Genomic DNA, 20,839 nt, shown 5'->3' with positions numbered 1-20,839 from the left:
TCTCAGCACCTAAAACTGGGGTGAGCAAAGGATGGGGCACGGCCCAGGTACTGTCCACAACCAAACCCAGGCATGCCCATTCATTTACATATTGTGGGTAGCTGCTTTCACGCTATGATGCAAAGCTGAGTAGTTGCAAGAGAGACCATATGGTTGAAAATATTTACTATTACTGTTTACAGAAAAAGTCCGCAGACCCCTGACCTAAAACAACGCTAGGTCAAACACTCAAACATTTATTGAACAAATGTAAAACAAACATTGGGGGAAAACATTTCTCTCAGGGAAAACATTCCCTCAGCATTTTATAAAAGATAGAAGAGCATGTAAACTGAGATATCACCACAAAAACTTTCAGTACACTTAACCAGGCTTACACTTTCATCTGTACAATTTTTCATATTCCACATCACAGACTCAAAAAACAAAGTTGGCAGGAGCACTAAAGATCAGATCGTTAAGTAATTTGCCTAAAATCATTCAGCTAGTAAATGGCAAATCCAGGACAGAAGCCTTTCTTTTTTTTAACTATTTTCCATTATAATCAAGGCAATTTTAATGAAATAATTATTTTCCACTCTTCTATTTGAGGAGGAGGCATAAAATCTGACTTTATAATGTTATAAGTAATCTGAGTGTTTAAAAGTTTGACTCACCATAAAACAACAACTATAATATGGCAAAAACTTGAGGGAACCAAACCAACTGAACCTACTGTGAATTCTCAGGCCTCCTTTCTCCTCTAACTTGACTTCCCATTTCTCCCCTTGATGTTATCATTTTATTTTTAAACACTAACATTATCCTAATACCGTGGCACATTTATACACTACACTGAAATTTCACAGCACTTATTTAATCTCCATTTACACCATGAAATGTACACTTGATTTCTGGACCACTATGAATCTAAACATGGCCTGTCTCTAATCAATTGTTATGAAAACACATATTCAGTAGCCATCTCCTTAAGTTTCGACTCTTTCATTAGGCCTTCTGTGCAATAATTGAGCAGTTTTTCAAAGACGTTCTATGCTGTGGCATAAAATCTACATCCAGACTCATTGTTTTTTTATCACAGAGAACTCCTTTCTTGGTGTAACATACTGCTAATCAACTCCACTTGCCTTCTAGGGAAATCCTATTCGGGACTTTCAAAATCTTGCAAACTGACCATTGGTATTCTCTTGCTTTGATCTCTACAGCTGCTCTATTTAAGGCTGCTAAGATTCTGGTTTCAGCCATTATCATTTCTTGCCTAGATTCTACAACAAACTCCTAACTGGTCTCTCAGGTTCCACCCTTGACCACGGCAGTCTATTCACACAGCAGCCAGAGTGATCCTTTTAAAAAATAAGTCAGATCACATCCACTCCTATGCTCGAAACCCTCCAATAGGCTCCCTATTTCACTCAAAGAACAGCTCAAGTCCTTACAATGCCTATGAAGTCCTACCTGATCTGGCCACCTGTGACCTCTCTAACCTCTCATCTCTTACTACTGTGCCCTGCTTACTCAGCTTTTTCACACTGGCCTCCTTATTATTCCTTTAACATGTCAGGCAGGCTCCCACTCTGGGGTTATTTCATCTGCCTTGAGTATTTACTCCTCAGATAGCCAGACACGTGACTAACTCCTCCATGTCAAGTCTACACTTAAATGTCACCTTCTCAATAAGACTTACCCTTATCATCCTACTTTATATTGCAACTCATCTCACCTCCACACACACTCCTGATCTCTTATCTTACTCTACTTTTTTCCTTTTTTCCATAATACTTACCATCTTCCCAAATAACATATAATTCATTTATTATATCTATTGTACGCTATCTCCTTCAATACAAAGTCAGCTCCATAAGGGCAGAAATCTTTGCCTGTTTTGTTTTCTAATGTATACTAACTACTCAGAACATTGCCTAGTACACAGTAGGTATTTAATAAATATTGATGAATGATTGAATGAAAGCTTACTCCATTTCAAAAATTCATCCATGTACACTCCCAACTCATCAGATACACGTACAACTCACTAATAGACATCTTTTCTTGCTCCATAGGTCTATTTACTACTCACTAATTCACTGAAACAAATAAACCAAGGGCAGAAGTATTAGCCATGGAGAATTCAAATATTAATAAGACACAACCCCTGCCCTCAGGTAACTCTTCTTTCCACTTTCACCATCACTTCCTTGTTCCAAACTACTGTCATCTCTCACCTGGACTGCTATCATAACCTTCTGGCTCATCTACCTGCATTCAGTCTGAACCTACTCCAATCCATTCTCTGAGCTATAAGCATAGTGATGTTTTCTAATCACAAAGTTGATATTGCTCCCTTTGCTTCAAATGCTTTGATCCTACTCATTCCTCTTAGGTGGAGAAAAACTCCTTAATATTATCTGCAAACCTCTGTATAAACTGCTTCCTACCTATTTCTCCAGCCTTAACCAGCATGTGCTTGCATGTACACACACACAAACTTACACACCTGCCATTCGCTCTCTCATACTCAGCAAACTTCCTCCCATCGTAGGGCCGCTGGACCTGCAGTTTTCCCTCCATCGCTAATTACCTCAGCTTATCTTTTAGATCTCTGTCACTTCCTCAGGGAAGTCTGACTTCCTTAACTAGGTCAAATGTCCCTTTAATAGCCTCTAGTAGTACTTGTCACAGTTAAAAATTTAGATTTGTTCTAATGATTATTTGTTCAATATGTGTCCCTATCATATTATAAACTCCATTAGAGTAAGGATGATATGTTTTGTTTATCACGGTGTCTGCACTGCCTAGCACGTATCAGATACTCAATATATATTTGTTGAATGAATGACTGAATGAAAGTATAAACCAAAATATGGAAATATGAAAAACTTTAGAGGAAAAATAAAAAGTGTGGGGAAGGAGTGCTAGTTGCTGTATGAGGCAGGGAGCTGCATGAGGGCAAAGAAGTCCGCATGGGCTAAATCATGGAAGGGCTTGCATGTCATTTTAAGGAATTTCTTTACACTTCAGGTAATGGTGGAGCCAGTAAAGGGTTTTTAAGCAGTGCAAACGACAGGATTTGTTTTGCATTTTGGGTAGCTCTCACAACTGCATGCAGCATGGAGAAAGGATGTGAAAGGGCAATGAGATGCTTGAAGGCCCAAACTGGGGCACTGATTTGGGAATGGAAAATAGGGGCAACCTTGGGGATCACGTGATTTGGGAGTGGAAGGGGTCAGGATAACTCTAAGGTTGCCAACCTGGTGAGTGGTGGCTCCAGAAAGTCAGATCCAGTGATTCTCAAACCCACGTACGGGCTGATTGTACTAGAATTATCTGAGGACTTGATTAAAAATACAGATTTCTAAGCTCCATATCAGACCTTCTAAGTCAGAAATTCTGGGAGTAGGGCATGGAAATCTTATTTACAACTAGTGTCCTAAAGGATTTCTACTATATTCACTCAAGTTTGGAAACAACTGAGACAGAAAACATACTAGAAGACAAAGAGGTTTATGAGAGATGAGGATGAATTTAAATTTGGAAATGATGAGTTTGAATTGCCTATGCAGACAACCAAGAGAGAGTTAGACAACCAATTCTGAAGATCATAACATTGGTCATATTGGAGACCAAAATTTGGTGGAAGCTCAAGTGTGACAGCAGTTAAGTTCACAAACGAGTAAAAAGAGTGGTATGAGCTATGATTAAAACTCTAAGGGACATAACACTTAAGATGTAGGAAGAGGACTTGCTCATTATTCAGTAAATAAATGCTATTGTTGCCTGAGGTATTTGTGTGCAAACTGTTGTCCTGCTAGGTGTTGGGAGGAATACAAAGCTAAGACACGGTACCTGTCTTGCAACCTCTGTCAACAGTTTTAGGCCTTCTCTCAACATATCAGCCAAAACGTCATAGGCCTTCTCATTCAAGTCCATAATATACCTTGAAAGAGTATAGGTTTACTAAAAAAATCACTAATTAGTTTTAGTCCCAAAGTCTTTGACTTAGAGGATATCCTTACTCCCTATTACCCACATCAACATCCTGAAGCCCCTCTTTCAAAGCTTTCCCAGATTCCTCTGGACAAAATTAATTACTCCATCCCTAAACACACATGTTTTTACATTGTGGCACTTATCACATTCCATTCTGTATTATATTGTGGAGGCAGCACAGTGTTGCAGAAAGAGAATCAGCCTATAGAAATCCAAAGCTTCACTCCTTATTTACAAGTTGTGTGACCCTTAAGTCACTGATGTTTCCTAGTCTGTGAAATAATGACAATAAGAACCTTCCTTACCATCTCATAGAATTATTAAGATCAAGTGAGATAATTCATATTAATGTGCTTTATTAAAATTCACAAGTTACTTTCTCTTCTGTGTGTACCTCTTATCTTTCCTGTTAGTTTTAAAAATCTTAAGAGATGGGATGAAGTGTTATGCATCTGTATGTCCACCATAGCATTTTTCAGAATATCTTGCATGTATCAGGCACTCTGAAGTTTGATCAAATATGTTGAACAGATGATATGAGATGAAAAAAGAGAGACAAGTTTATACGGTACCTCATTCCAAAAAGGACCTGAGGCAGCTGACATGCATGCTTCTTTGACCACTCTAATTGACTAACTATCCTGCCAATAAATTTTGTTTTCCTTGCTTGTATCATTTCCCTTTCTGAAATACCCTCGTCTCCCACCCCCACATACTCACATATCTAAATCCTACTTCTCCCTACAAGACCCAAATCAAAACACCCACCTCCTCCTCTAAGCTTTTTATTCACTTTAACCCAGAATGATCTTTCTCTTCTCAACCTGTCTGTATCACTTATCACATAGATACTGTTGTACATTGTTTGCTGTATCTCCAGCTAGACTATAAGTTCACTGAGTCTAGGATCAGAAAGTTTTCAGAGATACCGTGGAGAACTTTAAACGTGAAGAGTAGGTAAAACAGAAACAGTCTATGTGATCGCCATTTTTAAAAATCGGACAGAAGGATCTGAAATAAGACCATCTTATTTGGTATGAAATGCTAACCCTGAATTTTCATAAATTAAATGCCAACAGGTGATTGTTTCTATTATACATACAAAGGAAGTCATTAACATTTTAAAGTGCAGTAAGAAAAACATATAGTTCTTGTACATTCTTTGTATCTCCCAAGTACTTAGACCAATGTACAGTATATAAAAATGGAGAGACAGTTTGGTATGGTAGGTAAAAGCAGTTTTTGAATCAGATAGTACCTAGCACACAGTAGTTACTAAAACATATCTAACCAAAATATAAATGGCCTAGACTTATTATTTCAGTTCTGAAACACTCTAGTGTTTCAGAAATATGCTAGCCGTCAAACCATGTGCATACTTAACTTCTCTATGCCTCTGCTATTTCATCAATAAAAAAGAGGAAATACGAAAAAGAGGGCTGTTTTAGAATTAATGAGAAAATTATACAATGTGTTTAAACACACTGCCTGCCATATAATGAGCACACAATGAATGGTAGTTATCATTATCATTACTACCATTAGGTACTTCTAAATACCACTTATTATTTCATATATTGTTTTATGTAAAGAAAATTACACTGGAAATTTAAATATTTTTCATTTCTCCATCTCCAACTCAATATATAAAAATGCTTAACACAAATTACGGTATTATAACAAAATATGTGGTAATATTATACAATCAGTAAAAATCTATAAAGAATATTTATGGATAGCTAAAAATACTCATGATAGAATTTTTATCAAAAAGAATACAAAATTGTGCATTTAATAGGATTCTGATTTTATTTAAAAATGTTAATCTTAATAACTAAATAAAAATAAATTTAAATTTTCTTCTATGTATTTTTTCATATGTAAGTAATATACTGAGAAAACACACCAAAATATTGGCAATAGTTATTTTTTTCTTCTTTTACTTTTCTGTATTTTCAGTTTTCTATACTGAGCTTGTTTCTTTCAAACTCAAAACACTTAACTTTTTAACTTTCAAATCACAAAGCATTTATAGAAAAAATTGCTTATGACTATTATCAACTGCCTTTGTGAATTTAAAGATGATCCTTTAAATGATAATAATTTACCCAAGTATATGTGGCATATATTTATTAAGTACATATATATTTACTTTAAGAGAGGAAAACATTTCAATACAAGTACTGCAGTAGACAGAATGTGTCAGTAAGATTTTTCTATGGGAAAAAGATTGATGCTAGTTAACCTTTGACAAGGAAAGGAATACAGAACCTTTGTGTTCAACATGTCATGATTGTTCCAACCAGGTCCCATTTCCATCACTAGGTCAAGGCCATGCTTTGCACATACTAGGCACCAATAAATACTTGCTAAATCTGAATTTAAAAAAAAGGGGGGGGCGGGAATCTAGCTTAAAGGCCAAGAATCTACTTTAAAAACTAGACTGGTTATGTAGCAGATGGCTAAGGCAGAAGCAGATGGCTGTCAAACACAATGGATACACTGCAAATCAACTCAAATTTTGTCTTATAACTCTGTGTATGCACAAGCACGTGCACACACAGTCTATAAGAATGCTCTTAACAACATCCTGGACAGAATTATCAGTGTACTTAAACATTTATCATCAGTAATTTTTTTTTTTTTCTGTGAGGAAGATCAGCGCTGAGCTAACATCCGTGCTAATCTTCCTCTTTTTGCTGAGGAAGATGGGCTCTGAGCTAACATCTATTGCCAACCCTCCTCCTTTTTTTTTCCCCCCAAAGCCCCAGTAGATAGTTGTATGTCATAGTTGCACATCCTTCTAGTTGCTGTATGTGGGACGTGGCCTCAGCATGGCCGGAGAAGCGGTGCGTCGGTGCGGCCCAGGATCCGAACCCGGGCCGCCAGTAGCGGAGCGCGCGCACTTAACCGCTAAGCCACGGGGCCAGCCCTATCATCAGTATTAAAACACTTTCACCCTCAGACCTTTGAGTTAAAAAAGAAGATATAAAAATGGAGGAGCCAATATTTAGAATTGGAAACAATCAGTCTTAATACACTAAGATACAACAGATCAGATGCTCTCCAAACTAATCTCCACTTAACCAATTTGCCATATTACTCTTAAACTCTTCATTTTCTCCAAAAGACAAGTGGACTTTACGCCCATAGGATAATCAGTGTTCATGGCTAGTATTTCCACATACATCTTGCTCCCACATCATGCTCCCACATCAGTCTGTTAGTTATACTCATTATAATTAAATAGTTTAATTAAATACTATATAAACCAATCTGATGTGGGTACAAAAAAGGCTGTTGTTTCTATGAAAACTAAGGTAAGTGCTTTGGAAAGACTCAATAAAGGCAAGTTGCTTTTTCAAAAAACAAATTTTAAGTGGGTAAGGCATTTAAACAGATTATTAAAATCTAAGATTCTGTGCCAGACTGCTTCACAAGTGTTATTAGGTTATCACTCCACTTTATAAAAATTAAAACTAGACATTGTAGTCCACGCAAGAAAGTGCAAGAAAGACAAAAAAGTCCAACCAGTAGATTTATATTTATATTTAAAAAGTGTAAGACCTTGGTTTTAAGTTAAAATAAAATATTCAAAGTAAGTACATATCATTTTTTTGAAAATAAAAATGTAACTGACTCTTTGATTAACTGACAAACCATTTGGTCCCAATTATGTTGGCTAAGAAAGTAAGTACAGTACTTAGGTTATGGCAACGTGTTGTTCACAAAGAGAACATAACCTAAACTTTTAAGAAGCAAATTAAAACTAAGTGCCTTCTATACCTAGATATGTCAAACTTTATAAATCAGAACTGATGTTACTGCATTCTGATTTTACACATGAATAACATAAGCTTTATCTCTCAGATTAGTGATTATAAAAATATTATTTATTAAAACTGTAAGAAGTCAGTTCTTCAGCAGATGTAATGTAATTAAACAAACAGCAAACTCTGGATGAATGACTATTCTAATTCTGAAGAGTTCTGTCAGATCACTTAAATGTCTAGGAAAAATTCACATCAATCCTTAAAAATAATCTTCTATTTTTTAAATCACTAGCCAATCTTTATAAACTGCACAAAAAAAAATAAATGCTACCAATAATCTTTTCACGTCACCAGGAAAATACAAAATAAAAACCCCAATGCGATAGCACTACAGACACACTAGAATGGCTAAATTTCAAAATAATGACAACACCAAATATTCGTGAGGATGAGAAGAAACTGAAATTTTCATACACTGCTGGTAGAAATGGAAAATTGTAAGTCACTTTATAAGTTACACATATACTGTGATAAATACGTATTTGGTCTTTGGGCCAGGTTCCTGACACAGAGCTCCTAAAAGCCTTGGAATCTCAGAAGTGTAAGAGTATCTTTTGTATGCTAATGAGATGACTGGTGGCCCCTAGACAGCTTCAGGATGGGTGCTGATTGCCAGAAGACCAAGGCATGATTAGAGGTGTGTAACTTTAGTTATTTATTTTTTTTTGCTGAGGAAGACTGGCCCTGGGCTAACATCCGTGCCCATCTTCCTCCACTTTATACGGGACTGGACGCCTGCCACAGTATGGCCTGAGGTGTGTAACTTTCATCCCCACCTCCCAAGCTCCAGGGACGGGAGAGATTTTGGAGCCTGAGCCAATCACCAACGGCTAATGATTTAATCAACCATGCCTATGTAATTAAGCCGCCAAAAAAAACCCCTAAATGGCAGCGTTGGGAGAGCTCCCGGGTTGGTGAACACGTGCTGGGAGGGTGGTGTGCCTACAGAGGATATGGAAACTCTGTACCACCAACCCCTCACCCCAACCTTGCCCTATGCATCTCTTCCATTTGGCTGTTCCTGAGTTGTAACCTTTATAATAAACCAGTGAACGTAAGTAAAAGTGCCCTTCCTGGGTTCTGTGAGCCATTCTAGCAAATTACTGAACCTGAGGAGGGAGTCATGGGAAGCCCTGATTCATAGCTGGTTGGTTAGAAGTACAGGTGGCAACCTGGGACCTGTGACTGACTTCTGAAGTGGGGGCAGTCTTGTGGGACTGAGTCCTTAACCTGTGGGGTCTATGTTAATTTCAGGTAGTTATCAGAATTGAATTGAATTGTAGGACTGGTTGTTGGTGTGAAAAAAACCCACACATTTGGTGTCAAAAGTCTTGTGAGTAAAAACAGTGCAGATACATTTGTCACATAACTCAGAGAAATGAAAATGTGTCTGTTAAGACCTATATACAAAAGTTCATAGCAGTTTAACTCATAATAGCCAGAAAATGGAAATGATCCAAACGTCCACCAACTGGCGAATGGATAAACAAATAGATACACAATGGAATACTACTCAGCAATAAAAAAGAATGATGAGACAACATGGTTGAATTCCAAAGCATTATGCCAAGTGAAAGAAGCCAAACACAAAAGACTACATACTGTATGATCGTATTTATATTAAACTCTAAAAAAGGCAAAACAATAGTGATAGTAAGCAGATCAGTGGTTGCCAGAGGCCAAGGGTTGGAGAAACGAGGACTGACTGAAGCAAAGGGGCATGAGAAGTCATTCTGGGGTGATGCAAACGTTCTATATAATTGTTATTACATGACTATACATTTTTCAAAATTAATCAAATTGTACATTTAAAATTGGTGGGTTTTATTGTTAAGTATATGTCAATGAATTCGACAAAGAATATTAAAGAAACAATTTTATGAAAAAAAATGTTCTCCTTTGGCTCTCTTTTTATGAAGTTTTCCAAAACAATATAAATGCATACAACATGCTTTACTCAGACTTTTTCTTTTTAACATAAAAGTCTGTAATCCCAGAATCACTAGTAATAAATTTCTTAATGTTCTCTGGTACAGATTAAGACAAATTATCTAGTTGCATTGTTAGTTTTTACTGCCAACTAGACTGCATAATCAATCACTAAATGTCCTTTTTATTTCAAAGATAACTATGATGCACATAAATATATGCTACTTTTCCTCATTTATACTTTTAATTTTAATGATGTGAATCATTATTCTGATGATTCTGTTATTCTAGTGCATCTGTCATTCTGACAGGTTTACCTTCTTAAAGTGATTTGTTGTCCATTATTTGTTTGTTTGTTTTTAATGTCACATTTAGGTAGGAGAGGTTTAAAGGTACTAGATGCAATATTTAGATTTCCAGGCTAAATATCCAGGAAAACAAACTTTCCTGTGCCAGAAGCAGATATAGAATCAAAGTGACTTAGTATCATATAAGCCTTAAGGAATACATAAAAGTAAAGCCAAAAGATAGCAAGATGGTGAATTATGGGGCAGACCTGGCCCACAAACATGTTCTGTTTGGCTTGCATAAATCTCAAGAGATTACTCATCTAACTTTCCAGTTACTCTTGAAAAATAAGAAGCCCTGGCAAGAACGGGCTCACAGTCCTAAATTAACGACAATCAGCTAAGGCTAAGAAGACACTGACCCTTTGGACAGGGCATCTCCTCTTTAGTCTGTCCAAGCCCCTTAAGACTTGAGTTCACTCACTGTAACTACCTGCCTGGCTACACGTACCTGCGTTTTCAAACCCTAGCAGAACTATTTCTTCTATGTGCCTCAACTAACCATAACTGAAGGTGAAGTGAGAATTACATGGAAGGAGTTTCCCCCAATATTTGTTATGCCTAGTTCTCCCATAAAGGCAGCCCCAAAAAAACCTGTTTAGGGGTCGGCCCCATGGCATAGTGGTTAAGTTCAGTGCGCTCCACTTCAGTGGCTCAGGTTCGAGGGTTTGGATCCCGGGCGCAGACCTACACCACTTATCAGCCATGCTGTGGCGGCAACCCCCATACAAAACAGAGGAAGACTGGCACAGATGTTGGCTCAGGGCTAAGTTTCCTCAAGCAAAAAAAAGGAGAAGACTGGAAACAAATGTTAGCTCAGGGCGAATTTTCCTCAGCAAAAAAAAAAAAGCTGTTTATCAAAAGTAAAGTATAAGAATGCATATGCTCTACTATAGAAGGCAAAATGTATATTGAATGCTGATAATATGGTACACTGTGCATGAAAATTAAAAGCAATTTAGTGGGTTTTCATGCTAGGCACAGACAAACCTAAATTCTGGAACTTTATTTATTACCTTCATTAATATAAGCCAATTCATGTGAAAAACCAAAGCAACAACAACAAAGCGTCTTTGTTCGTCTGCCATAAAACTGAGCCTTTTAATACATAAAGAGCACGTGAGTATATTGAAGGTTTTAGCAAAAGGGTAAAATAAACAAAATATAGCAATGTGTTAGGAAGCAAACAGGAATATAATTATAAGCATTCATTCATTAGCTAGAATGATCATTGTTCATCTCATTTATTTAATGAAAAGGAAAACTACCTTTTACCACAACTTTGAGGTACTTGCTGAGATATCTCTTTTTAGTTACCAAAGAAAAGTTTGGACAGCCCTAGATACAGTAAGTTAACAGAAAAAGAAAATCTAACAGACTTACCCGCTCTACAGTTGCCTCATCCCCTGGTAGACATGCAGCAGCAGCAGCAGCACAAGCTATTTCCATCACAGTGGAGCTGGTAGGAGCATCAGTTGTGGATGAAGACCTGGGTCGGCCGGACTGCATAACAGTTGCCATCTCCTGGCCAGATTTCCTGTTGATTTGGGGACTTCCCTTTGGGGCCTCTGGCTTGCCCCGCCTACTATGCAAGCTCGTCCCTCTCTTCATCTTGGGTGGCACTCGGATCTGCTGCAGGACACGATTCAGAGCTGTGGGGTGGGTGGGGACACCATCAATCTCAGCACATGCGTTCTGGCTTTCCAGATCCATTTCAGGTTCTGGATCTGCCTGAATTTGTTGCACATCGTGTGGAGACACTGATGATCTCCTGCGCTGGTGCTGGAAGAGATGCTTCAAGCCTTGGCCAATCACATTAATGTTCTCCAAAGCATTGTGAGTCATTTTAGACAACTTTTGTTCTGATTCTGTTTGTTTTCTGGCCTCTGCATCTTGGGATTTGCCTCCAGGATCAGGGTCCTCATATAACTGTTCACTGCCTGAAGGCTCCATCAGTAGACTTAATATGCTTATTTGCAAACTCAAAAATTTTAAACACCCAAGACTGTCAAATTAGGAAGGCATTTGCTTCAACAGTAACTACACATGCAGCTGTGAGACGGAGGCTTCATGCCTATCTAATGTTAAAAAAAAAAAAAAAAAAAAAGAACCTCATATTATAAATCCATGCAGAAACTCCAGTGTTAAAACATGCCACTAGCCAAACAAATAGGCACTATCATTAAGCAATCTTTAATCAGAAGATTAAAAGACAAGTTTTCTAGACAGTGGGTAATGATTATTTTCTAGAATAGGAGAAAAGGCTCAGAAACAAGCACATAGGAAATAAAAACAGCAATGTTTAAATAAAAAATCCCTACAAGTTTCAATATATGAAGAATTGAATATCAGAGGAGTCATCTTGGAATGGAAACCATAATAATAGTTGACAGAACAGCTATTACTTGAGAAATCAAGAGAGAACAGACCATTCAATATGTACAATATAGCTGAGGCAATTTAATTCCTTTCATTCACAACCACAGTTAATTATCCATATGCTGAAACTCAGTAGAGTAAATTCAAAGAATAATAGTGAGAAATGGATATCCCAATCTAACTGTATGTGGATTTTAATGGAAAAGAGAAATTTCTTGTCACCATTCATATTCATCAAGGTCACTGGTAACTAGTGGGGAGAGGTTTGCTTTATGAGAAGAAAACGGAAATAAAAATCTTATAAATTTAATTCTCCACTGAAGCACAAATGACCTTCTGGCACCATAGGAGTGAATGATCCAGAAAGAATCTGTCTCCAGAGAGACTAGAGCTTTGCTCAGTACCAGCTATCAAGAAAAGAGATTCAGGGGCCAGCCCGGTGGCACAGCGGTTAAGTGAGTGTGCTCTGCTGCGGCAGCCCAGGGTTCGCAGGTTTGGATCCCAGGTACGGACCGATGCACCGCTTGTCAGGCCATGCTGTGGCGGCGTCCCATATAAAGTAGAGGAGGATGGGCACAGATGTGAGCCCAGGGCCAATCTTCCTCAGCAAAAAAAGAGGAGGATTGGCATCAGATGTTAGCTCAGGGCTAGTCTTCCTCACCAAAAAAAAAAAAGAGACAGAGAGAGAGATTCAAAGAAATTCCCTTCTCTGAAGTGTTATCCTTGACAGAATCTTCTCACATATCTACACAAATTCAAAAGCAAAAAAGTAACACAGTAACTGAGTATGACGGAAGAGTAGAGGGAAAAAAAGGTCAAATAGCAATCACACACCAATATTAAATGCAGAGGGCCGGCCCCGTGGCTTAGCAGTTAAGTGCGTGCGCTCCGCTACTGGCAGCCTGGGTTCGGATCCCGGGCGCGCACCGATGCACCGCTTCTCCAGCCATGCTGAGGCCGCGTCCCACATACAGCAACTAGAAGGATGTGCAGCTATGACATATAACTATCTACTGGGGCTTTGGGGAAAAAAGATTAAAAAAAATTAAATGCAGAAAATTAAAAGGAAGCTGAAACTAAGAGATGTAAGGTCAGCACAATTGCCATGATTACGGAAATCACATGCAAAAAAAGAGGAGGGGAGGTGGTAGGGATGAAATTTTTCATAATAGAAAGTGTTTATTTTTGTACTGAGTTTCTGCAAATATATAAAACAAAATTGTTTAATGCACAGAACCTGCTAGAGAGGACAAAATACGGTGTAACAAGTTTTTTCCATATTTTCCCTCAACTTTCTATTCAAAGAGCTTTAAAACTCCCTACACTACCAAGTACCTTGAACAGTCTAAGTTACTACCAATGAAGCACTATACTGGTCATGTTCTGGGGATATGCAGACTCCTTGACACCAAGTAGCAATCTAGAAGGCATAAATTAGATGGATATAAGAGTTCACTGTGAACTCAAGGATACTAGAGTTCAGAGGGACAGGAATGCAAACCCACTAGTTTTCTTCATGGTACTACTCTCAGAAGACCTTCTCACTATGTATATGGACACTATCATTGTGGCTCTGCTGTCCATATTCTTTCATGCCTATTTTCCCATCTCCTGACCTCTTCATGACTCAGGAGCATAAACAGTGCGACAGGGTTACAGACATTTGTCTCTCATCAGTACCTTCCTACTTTCTAAATACCACAAAATTTTTTGCTCCCAAACTAAGCAAACTAGCAGGCATAAGAGTAAGAAATTTCACTTCCTTTCATTCAAATTCTTTGTGGTCACCCCTTTTTCTGATTGTCCACTGCTGTTGTTTTTCCTTTCCCTTTGGGAGAGCCAAGAAAGAAACCCTTAATCCTTATTAGATTAATGAATGTCTTGGCCTCTATTGGAGTTTTCTGGGGCTCCTTGTGAGCAAAGTATATGTATTATTTAATTTTCCTCACCTTCCCTCATGAGTTTGTAGGACAGACTAATAGTTACTGAATTATTTCCACTCTGCAAAGCACAGAGCTCCTCAGAGAAAAAGGACTATGTAACCAAGATAATCTAGTAACAGTGTACATCAACTAATATCTACTTGCACTGGAAGCTATTTAGACCCTGAGAAGATGGGAGGATGTGAAAGCAGCAAGCTGATAATGAGGAAGTAATTTACTTTTTTCCTTATTTGTATTGTATTAGCTAAATAATACAACTGATTTTTTTTGTTGTTTTTGGAAGTAAAATGTATAAAATAAGTTTCTCTCATGAGAGTAAAAGATACCATGAAAAAAGGAATGGTGTCAAGGTTAGCAGGAAAACCAAATGACCTACTTGTCTCATATATGAAGGTACTAGAAATTTATTACTCAGCAAATCTGTTTCTTTGGGCAGTGTTATAAGCTAATCAAGTGGCCATCTGCCTCTTATTTTTAAAAAACAAAGAATAAGGTACATTTTAAACGTCAGTAGCTTCATTTGAGATTTCACTAGCATTTGTACATCATTTATTTTCAAATAATTCAAAATGATGATCAATTACAATGAAATGTCAGCATTCCTAGGAAAACCTAGAAACAGGGTGTCAATTTCCAAGCCAAAGCTTGCACAGGCTACCTACATAGCTGCAAAGATTACATAATAGAAAAGTAATGGATTCTCAGATTTCTAAAGGCAAGACATAGCTTACTGATACTAACTAGCAGAGGTTACCTAACATGGAACCCCAGTGAAAACTAAATTGAGATAGCTTAGATAGATAGATAGATAGATAGACAGACAGACAGACAGATAGACTGATTGACTGATTCATTCATTCATTTATTTTGTGAGGAAGATCAGCCCTGTGCTAACATCTGCCAACCCTCCTCTTTTTGCTGAGGAAGACTGGCCCTGGGCTAACATCCGTGCCCATCTTCCTCTACTTTATATGGGATGCCGCCACAGCATGGCTTGACAAGCAGTGCCATCAGTGTGCGCCTGGGATCCGAACTGGCGAACCCCGGGCCACTGCAGCAGAGCTCGCACATTTAACTGCTTGCGCCACCGGGCCGGCCTCTAACTTGAGTTTTAAACATGACGTTAAAAATTTTGAAAAACAAAGAACCTATTGCATTGACAAGAAATATAATCAATATTTTGAAGCTCGCTAAAATTTTCTGTAGGCCAATAGAAAAATCTTTAAAGCCACCTTTCAATATATGCCAAATATTGAGGAAGGTCAAATGCTGTGCCAAAAATACCAAACACAGCAACGCTGTAATAATTAACTCTATAATGCCGACAGTAAGAATGCAAGCACTAAAGGAATTCAATAACGTCAAAGTTTTTTAGGATTCCCCTACTTTCTTCTGTAAGACAGTAAAATTCAAATGAATAATAACTATTGCTCAGTTTATAAAATTTCACAAATAACTATATTGAGATTCCTGGTTTGACACAAACAAGTTCAACTGCAATGCTAAGTGTGCTTTCGTAGGAAGGAAATGTTGGCTTCTCTTTTATTCAGCTTCTCTGAAAAGTAAAGTTCTTATAAGTAAACCAGAGAAAGTGGGGAACGGGCAAAGAGAACAAAAGGACACAGGAGAAAGGGGGCAGGCCGAGAGAGTGAAAAGTGGGAAAAAGAGGACGAAAAGGTAGCTACCTACAGACGAGGCATTTCAGATAACTCTGTTAAATTCTCAGCATTTTAAACAATTTTTCTATGACAGTTTTGTCAAAGACATAATATGCCATTAGTTCACATTCAAGAAACAAGTTGGTCTGAATTACTATCAGAAATAAGTAAAAAAATTATGTTTTTAAAATCTGTCAAATGTTTAGGAGAGTGCTCTAAAAAACCATTCCAAATGATACATGAATTATCTTTGTTTTTCTTTTTTTCCTTTAAGTTTTCTTTCCAATTTTTTGGTTTTTTGATAGATATGGTGACCAACACATTTTGGTTTGGCCATGAACCAAGTTATTTCACTGACTACAAAGAGTTAGATACTTGCCTTTATCACTCTTCCTCAAGCACTTCTAAGGTGTACAGGAATCCTTTTAGGAAAAGCTGAAAAGCAAACATTAAGAATTACAAAGCGAGAAATTCAGAGGGCAGAAACTCATCTATTATATATAGATAGATAGATAGATATAGATTATATATATAGATATTATACAGAAAAAAACTGAGTACATACACAACAAAATGTTAATGTTTCTCTCTCACTAGTAGGAGTAGGGTAATTTTTTCTAGTATTTTTCAGTATTTTCTAATTTTTCAAAAATGTAATCAAGAAAAATTGTAATGAAGAGAGAAGATATTTTGGAAAACAGTACTTGTCAGTACTCAAAAAAGAAAGTGGCACATGTCTTAAGTAGCAATGAATATTTTTACACTATGATACTGAATTAGGAACGGATATTCCATTAATTCTACTCTTACAGCAACATGAAAAGCAAAGTGCATGAAAAATAACACAATTTTATAAGCAAAAATTTTCTCAAGTAGTTTCTAAATCTGTGTCTGCAATTTTGCATTCAAAAGCAACTCTTAAAAACTGTATCTACCATATACAATTGAGAATCAAGATGCACCAAAACTGAAATTTTCCTGGAAAGCTAGCTTCTGACAGCCATTACCAGAGAGGCAATTTAATTACACAAGTATTTTGGGGGCATCTGCTGTGTGCTTAGCAATACATAGACCAAATAAAGCATATTATCCTGCCCTCAAGGAACTCACAATTTAGGATGGAAAGTAAGATTTACGTACTTGAAACTGAAGGAAAACAGCACAAAGCAACATAATTAAGTGCTAAAATCTGTGAGGAAAACTGCAATTACCATCAGAAAGCAGAAGATCAGTTAAGATTAGATTTGTTCAGGAAAGCTTCATGTAGGATAAAGAGGCTTTAACTGAGCTTTGAAGGATGAGAAGACAGATGAATAAGCAGGAAGATATGGGCCAAGACTTTCAGCTAGACAGCAGTAAACACAGTATATTTGGAGGCCAGTAAAGAGCCCTGATGACTGTACTGGTAGATACACATTTCTGAGTCATCTGGAGAACTGGGTGGCTAACAGGCAGCTGTGAGAGAAGACTTTCTACCACATAACCTTTTGCATCTTTTGAGTTTTATATCTTATGACTATATTATGTATTGAAAAAATAAATTTACATATTTAAAGAAAGAAAATAGATGTTTTAATCTCTAGGGTAAACATTTAAAAAATAGTAAAAGAGTGTATAACAAATAAGCCAACAGAAAGGAAAAACAAAATTAAAATACCTAATAAATGCAAAAAAGGGGGAAAGCAAGATCACAGAACAAGTAGAACATATAAAAAGCAAAATGTAAGACGTCTGTATAACACAGCAAAATGTAAACCCAAATATTCCAGTAATTACATAAAACGCAATTGGACCAAAAGACAAAAATTATATACTAAATAAAAAACAAAATTCAACTATTATGGTGTTTACAAGAATCACACCTAAAATATTAAGATAGAGAACAGTTAAAAATAAAAATTATGGAAAAGATTACACAAACATAAACAAAGAGAAAGCTTCTCTAGCTATATTAACAGTATTCAAAGTAGACTTTAATGCAAAAAAGCATTAACAGAGATATAATTCACAGGCTTAAATGTATAATTCATCAGGAAGGCATAGCAATTTAAAATTTGTATGCATGTAATAACATTGTCTCCAAATAAATAAAGCAAAACTTAGCAGAATTACAAGAAGTGAAAAATATCCATAATGATAATTGGGAAATTTTTAACACCTCTCTCAGTATTTGACAGAACAAATGACCCCAAAAAGGAAAATAAGTAAATAAATAAAAATATAGATTTGAAGAGCAGTGTTAACAAACTGGACCTAAATAGACACTTATATAACACAGCACCCAATAACTGCAGAATAAATACTCTATCAAGCATAAATAAATCACTTACAAAAAAACTTTAGCTAAAAAGAGGGCTTAAAAAACCTAATCTAGACACTACAATTGGGGAAAAAGAAAGAAAGGGAGAAGCTCCACCCCTAGAAGTAGCATGAAAGTCTTGTGAAGTCCACACCTCCAAGACCCAGGTTCTAGTACCTGCCTAAATCTGAGGCTTAAGAGATTATCACAGAATTCCACTCACCCTCCACTATCACACTAACAAGACTGAAGTAACAATAACAGTGGAATATAGCTACAAGAAACAGATTCACTCTGAGAAATAACACAAAGGGGAAATCCAAAGCCAAGCAGTGAGATAAGGGACACTAGGAGACAAGGGGCACTAGGGAAATTTAAAGTCTCTGGTTCTCAGGGCAACAACAAATGTCAACTCTGGTAACCAGAGCAATAAGAAACTTCAAAAAAAGCCCAACTCCCCCTAACAGATTAACACCAATTCTAGCAGAAGGAAATTTGAGGTCTTCACCAAGCATATCAGATATTTACCTCAGTATTTCTTGTCCTATACAACATGTTTAGCTTTCAACCAAAAATTATAAAGCATTATAAATTATAATTTATAAATTATAAAACACAGCTTGAAGAAATGAAACAATTATCAGAACTAGACTCAGATATGACAAATTTTGAAACTATCAGACAGGGAATTTAAAACATGATTAATATGGTAAAGGCTCTAATGGAAAAGGCAGACAACATGTAAGATCAGATGGGTAATTTTCAGAGACATGGAAATCATAAGGATCAGGTGGAAATGCTAGAAATAAAAACACAGCAAAAATAACAAATGCTTTTGACAAGCTTATTAGTAGACTTGAAACAGCTGAGAAAAGAATCAGTGAACTCAAAGATAGGCTTATAGAAATTACCCAAACTGAAATGTAAAGAAGAAAAAAGAGCAGGAAAAGAAAATAGGAAAGAACATCCAAGAACGGTGGAAAATATCAAACAGTGTAACATACACATACTTAGAATACCAGAAGGAGAAGGAAGAGAGAATGCAGCAGAAGAAATATTTCAATGGCTAAGAACTTACCAAAAATAATGACAAGACACCAAATTACAGCTAGAAGAAGCTCTAAAAACACCAAACAGATAAATACCCAAATACCCAAAAACACCCTGAGCATATCACATTCAAATTGCTGAAGGGCAAAGAGAAAATCTTTAAGGCAGTCAGAGACAGGAAAACACATTACATACAGAGGAACAAGGATAAGGATTACAATAAACTTCCTGTCAGAAACTTTGCAAGAAAGAAGACAGTAGAGTGACAACTTTAAAGTCTTGAAAGAAAAAAAATGCCCAACCAGTATTTTATATCCAGTGAAAATATCCTTCATAAGTGAAGAAGAAACAAAGACTTCCCCAACAAAGAAAAACAGAATTCATTAACAGGAGACTCACCCTATAAGAAGTATTTTAGAAAGAAGGAATTCCAGGCAGAAGGAATATGATAAAGATGAGAAGGTTGGATCTGCACAAAGAAATGAAGAATAAATGAAGGTAAAAACAGAATCTTTTCTTTTTCATATTTTTAACTGCTCTAAAAAATGACTGTTTAAAGAAGTAACAATGTATTGGGTATTAATAGCATATGCAGTGACAGGTATAACGAGAATTAAAGGAAGAATTAGGAACATACCATAATAAGATACATATACTACATGAGAAGTGGTATAATATCATTAGAAGGTAAACTTGGATTATTTAAAAATGTATACTGGAAACCCAAAGGCAACCACTAAAAATCATTTTAAAGAAGTATAAGTAAGTCAATAGGGTAGATAAAAGAATAATAATAAAAAGCTCAGTTCACACCAGAGAATGCAGAAGAGGAAAACAGAAATAAATACAATAGAAAACAGCTAGCAAAATGGTAAGTTTTAATCTAACTATATTAATAATTACTTTAAATGTGAATGGCTTAAAAAACATCAGTTAAAAGACAAATTGTCAAACTGGATGAAAAAGCAAGATAAGTTAAATGCCATATACAAGAAGTCCACTAAACAGCCACTTGCAAAAGAATGAAAGTAGACCATCTTCTTTCACCATACACAAAAATTAACTCAAAATGGATCAAAGACCTGAAGGTGAGACCTGAAACTATAAAACTCCTGGAGAAAAATATAGGTAGTACACTACTTGCCATCAGCCATAAAGGGATCTTCTTGAATTCCATGTCTACTCAGACAAAGGAAACAAAAGAAAAAATAAACAAGTGGGACTTCATCAGATTAAAGAGCTTCTACAAGGCAAATGAAACCAGCATCAAAATGAATAGGGAACCCACCAGCTGGGAAAAAATATTTGCAAACCGTGTATCTGACAAGAGATTAATCTCCATAATATATAAAGAACTCACACAACTGAATAACAAAAAAACAAACAACTCAATCAAAAAATGGGCAGAGGAAAT

At 36.6% G+C, this 20,839-nt stretch overlaps 1 protein-coding gene across 3 annotated transcripts in view; it reads right to left on the bottom strand.

Annotated features, from left to right (window-relative positions):
• TMCC1 (transmembrane and coiled-coil domain family 1) overlaps positions 1-20,839 on the bottom strand; it is a 257,218-nt gene that overhangs the window by 165,057 nt on the left and 71,322 nt on the right. The window contains exons 1-3 of one of the 3 annotated variants that reach the window (XM_058565863.1): positions 19,825-19,867; positions 16,452-16,511; positions 11,480-12,170 (exon numbers count right to left, since the gene is read on the bottom strand). In XM_058565863.1, coding sequence (XP_058421846.1) covers positions 11,480-12,049 — 570 coding nt within the window. In that variant the 5' untranslated portion in view covers positions 12,050-12,170; positions 16,452-16,511; positions 19,825-19,867. Of the gene's footprint in view, positions 1-11,479; positions 12,171-16,451; positions 16,512-19,824; positions 19,868-20,839 lie in introns of those variants that run through there. The other 2 variants (XM_058565856.1, XM_058565872.1) reach the window with 2 other exon arrangements.

Source organism: Diceros bicornis, chromosome 2 (assembly GCF_020826845.1).
Source record: "Diceros bicornis minor isolate mBicDic1 chromosome 2, mDicBic1.mat.cur, whole genome shotgun sequence".
NCBI lineage: Eukaryota > Metazoa > Chordata > Mammalia > Perissodactyla > Rhinocerotidae > Diceros > Diceros bicornis.
The sequence above is the reverse complement of the archived record's forward strand: the minus strand, read 5'-3'. Positions and strand labels throughout refer to the sequence as shown.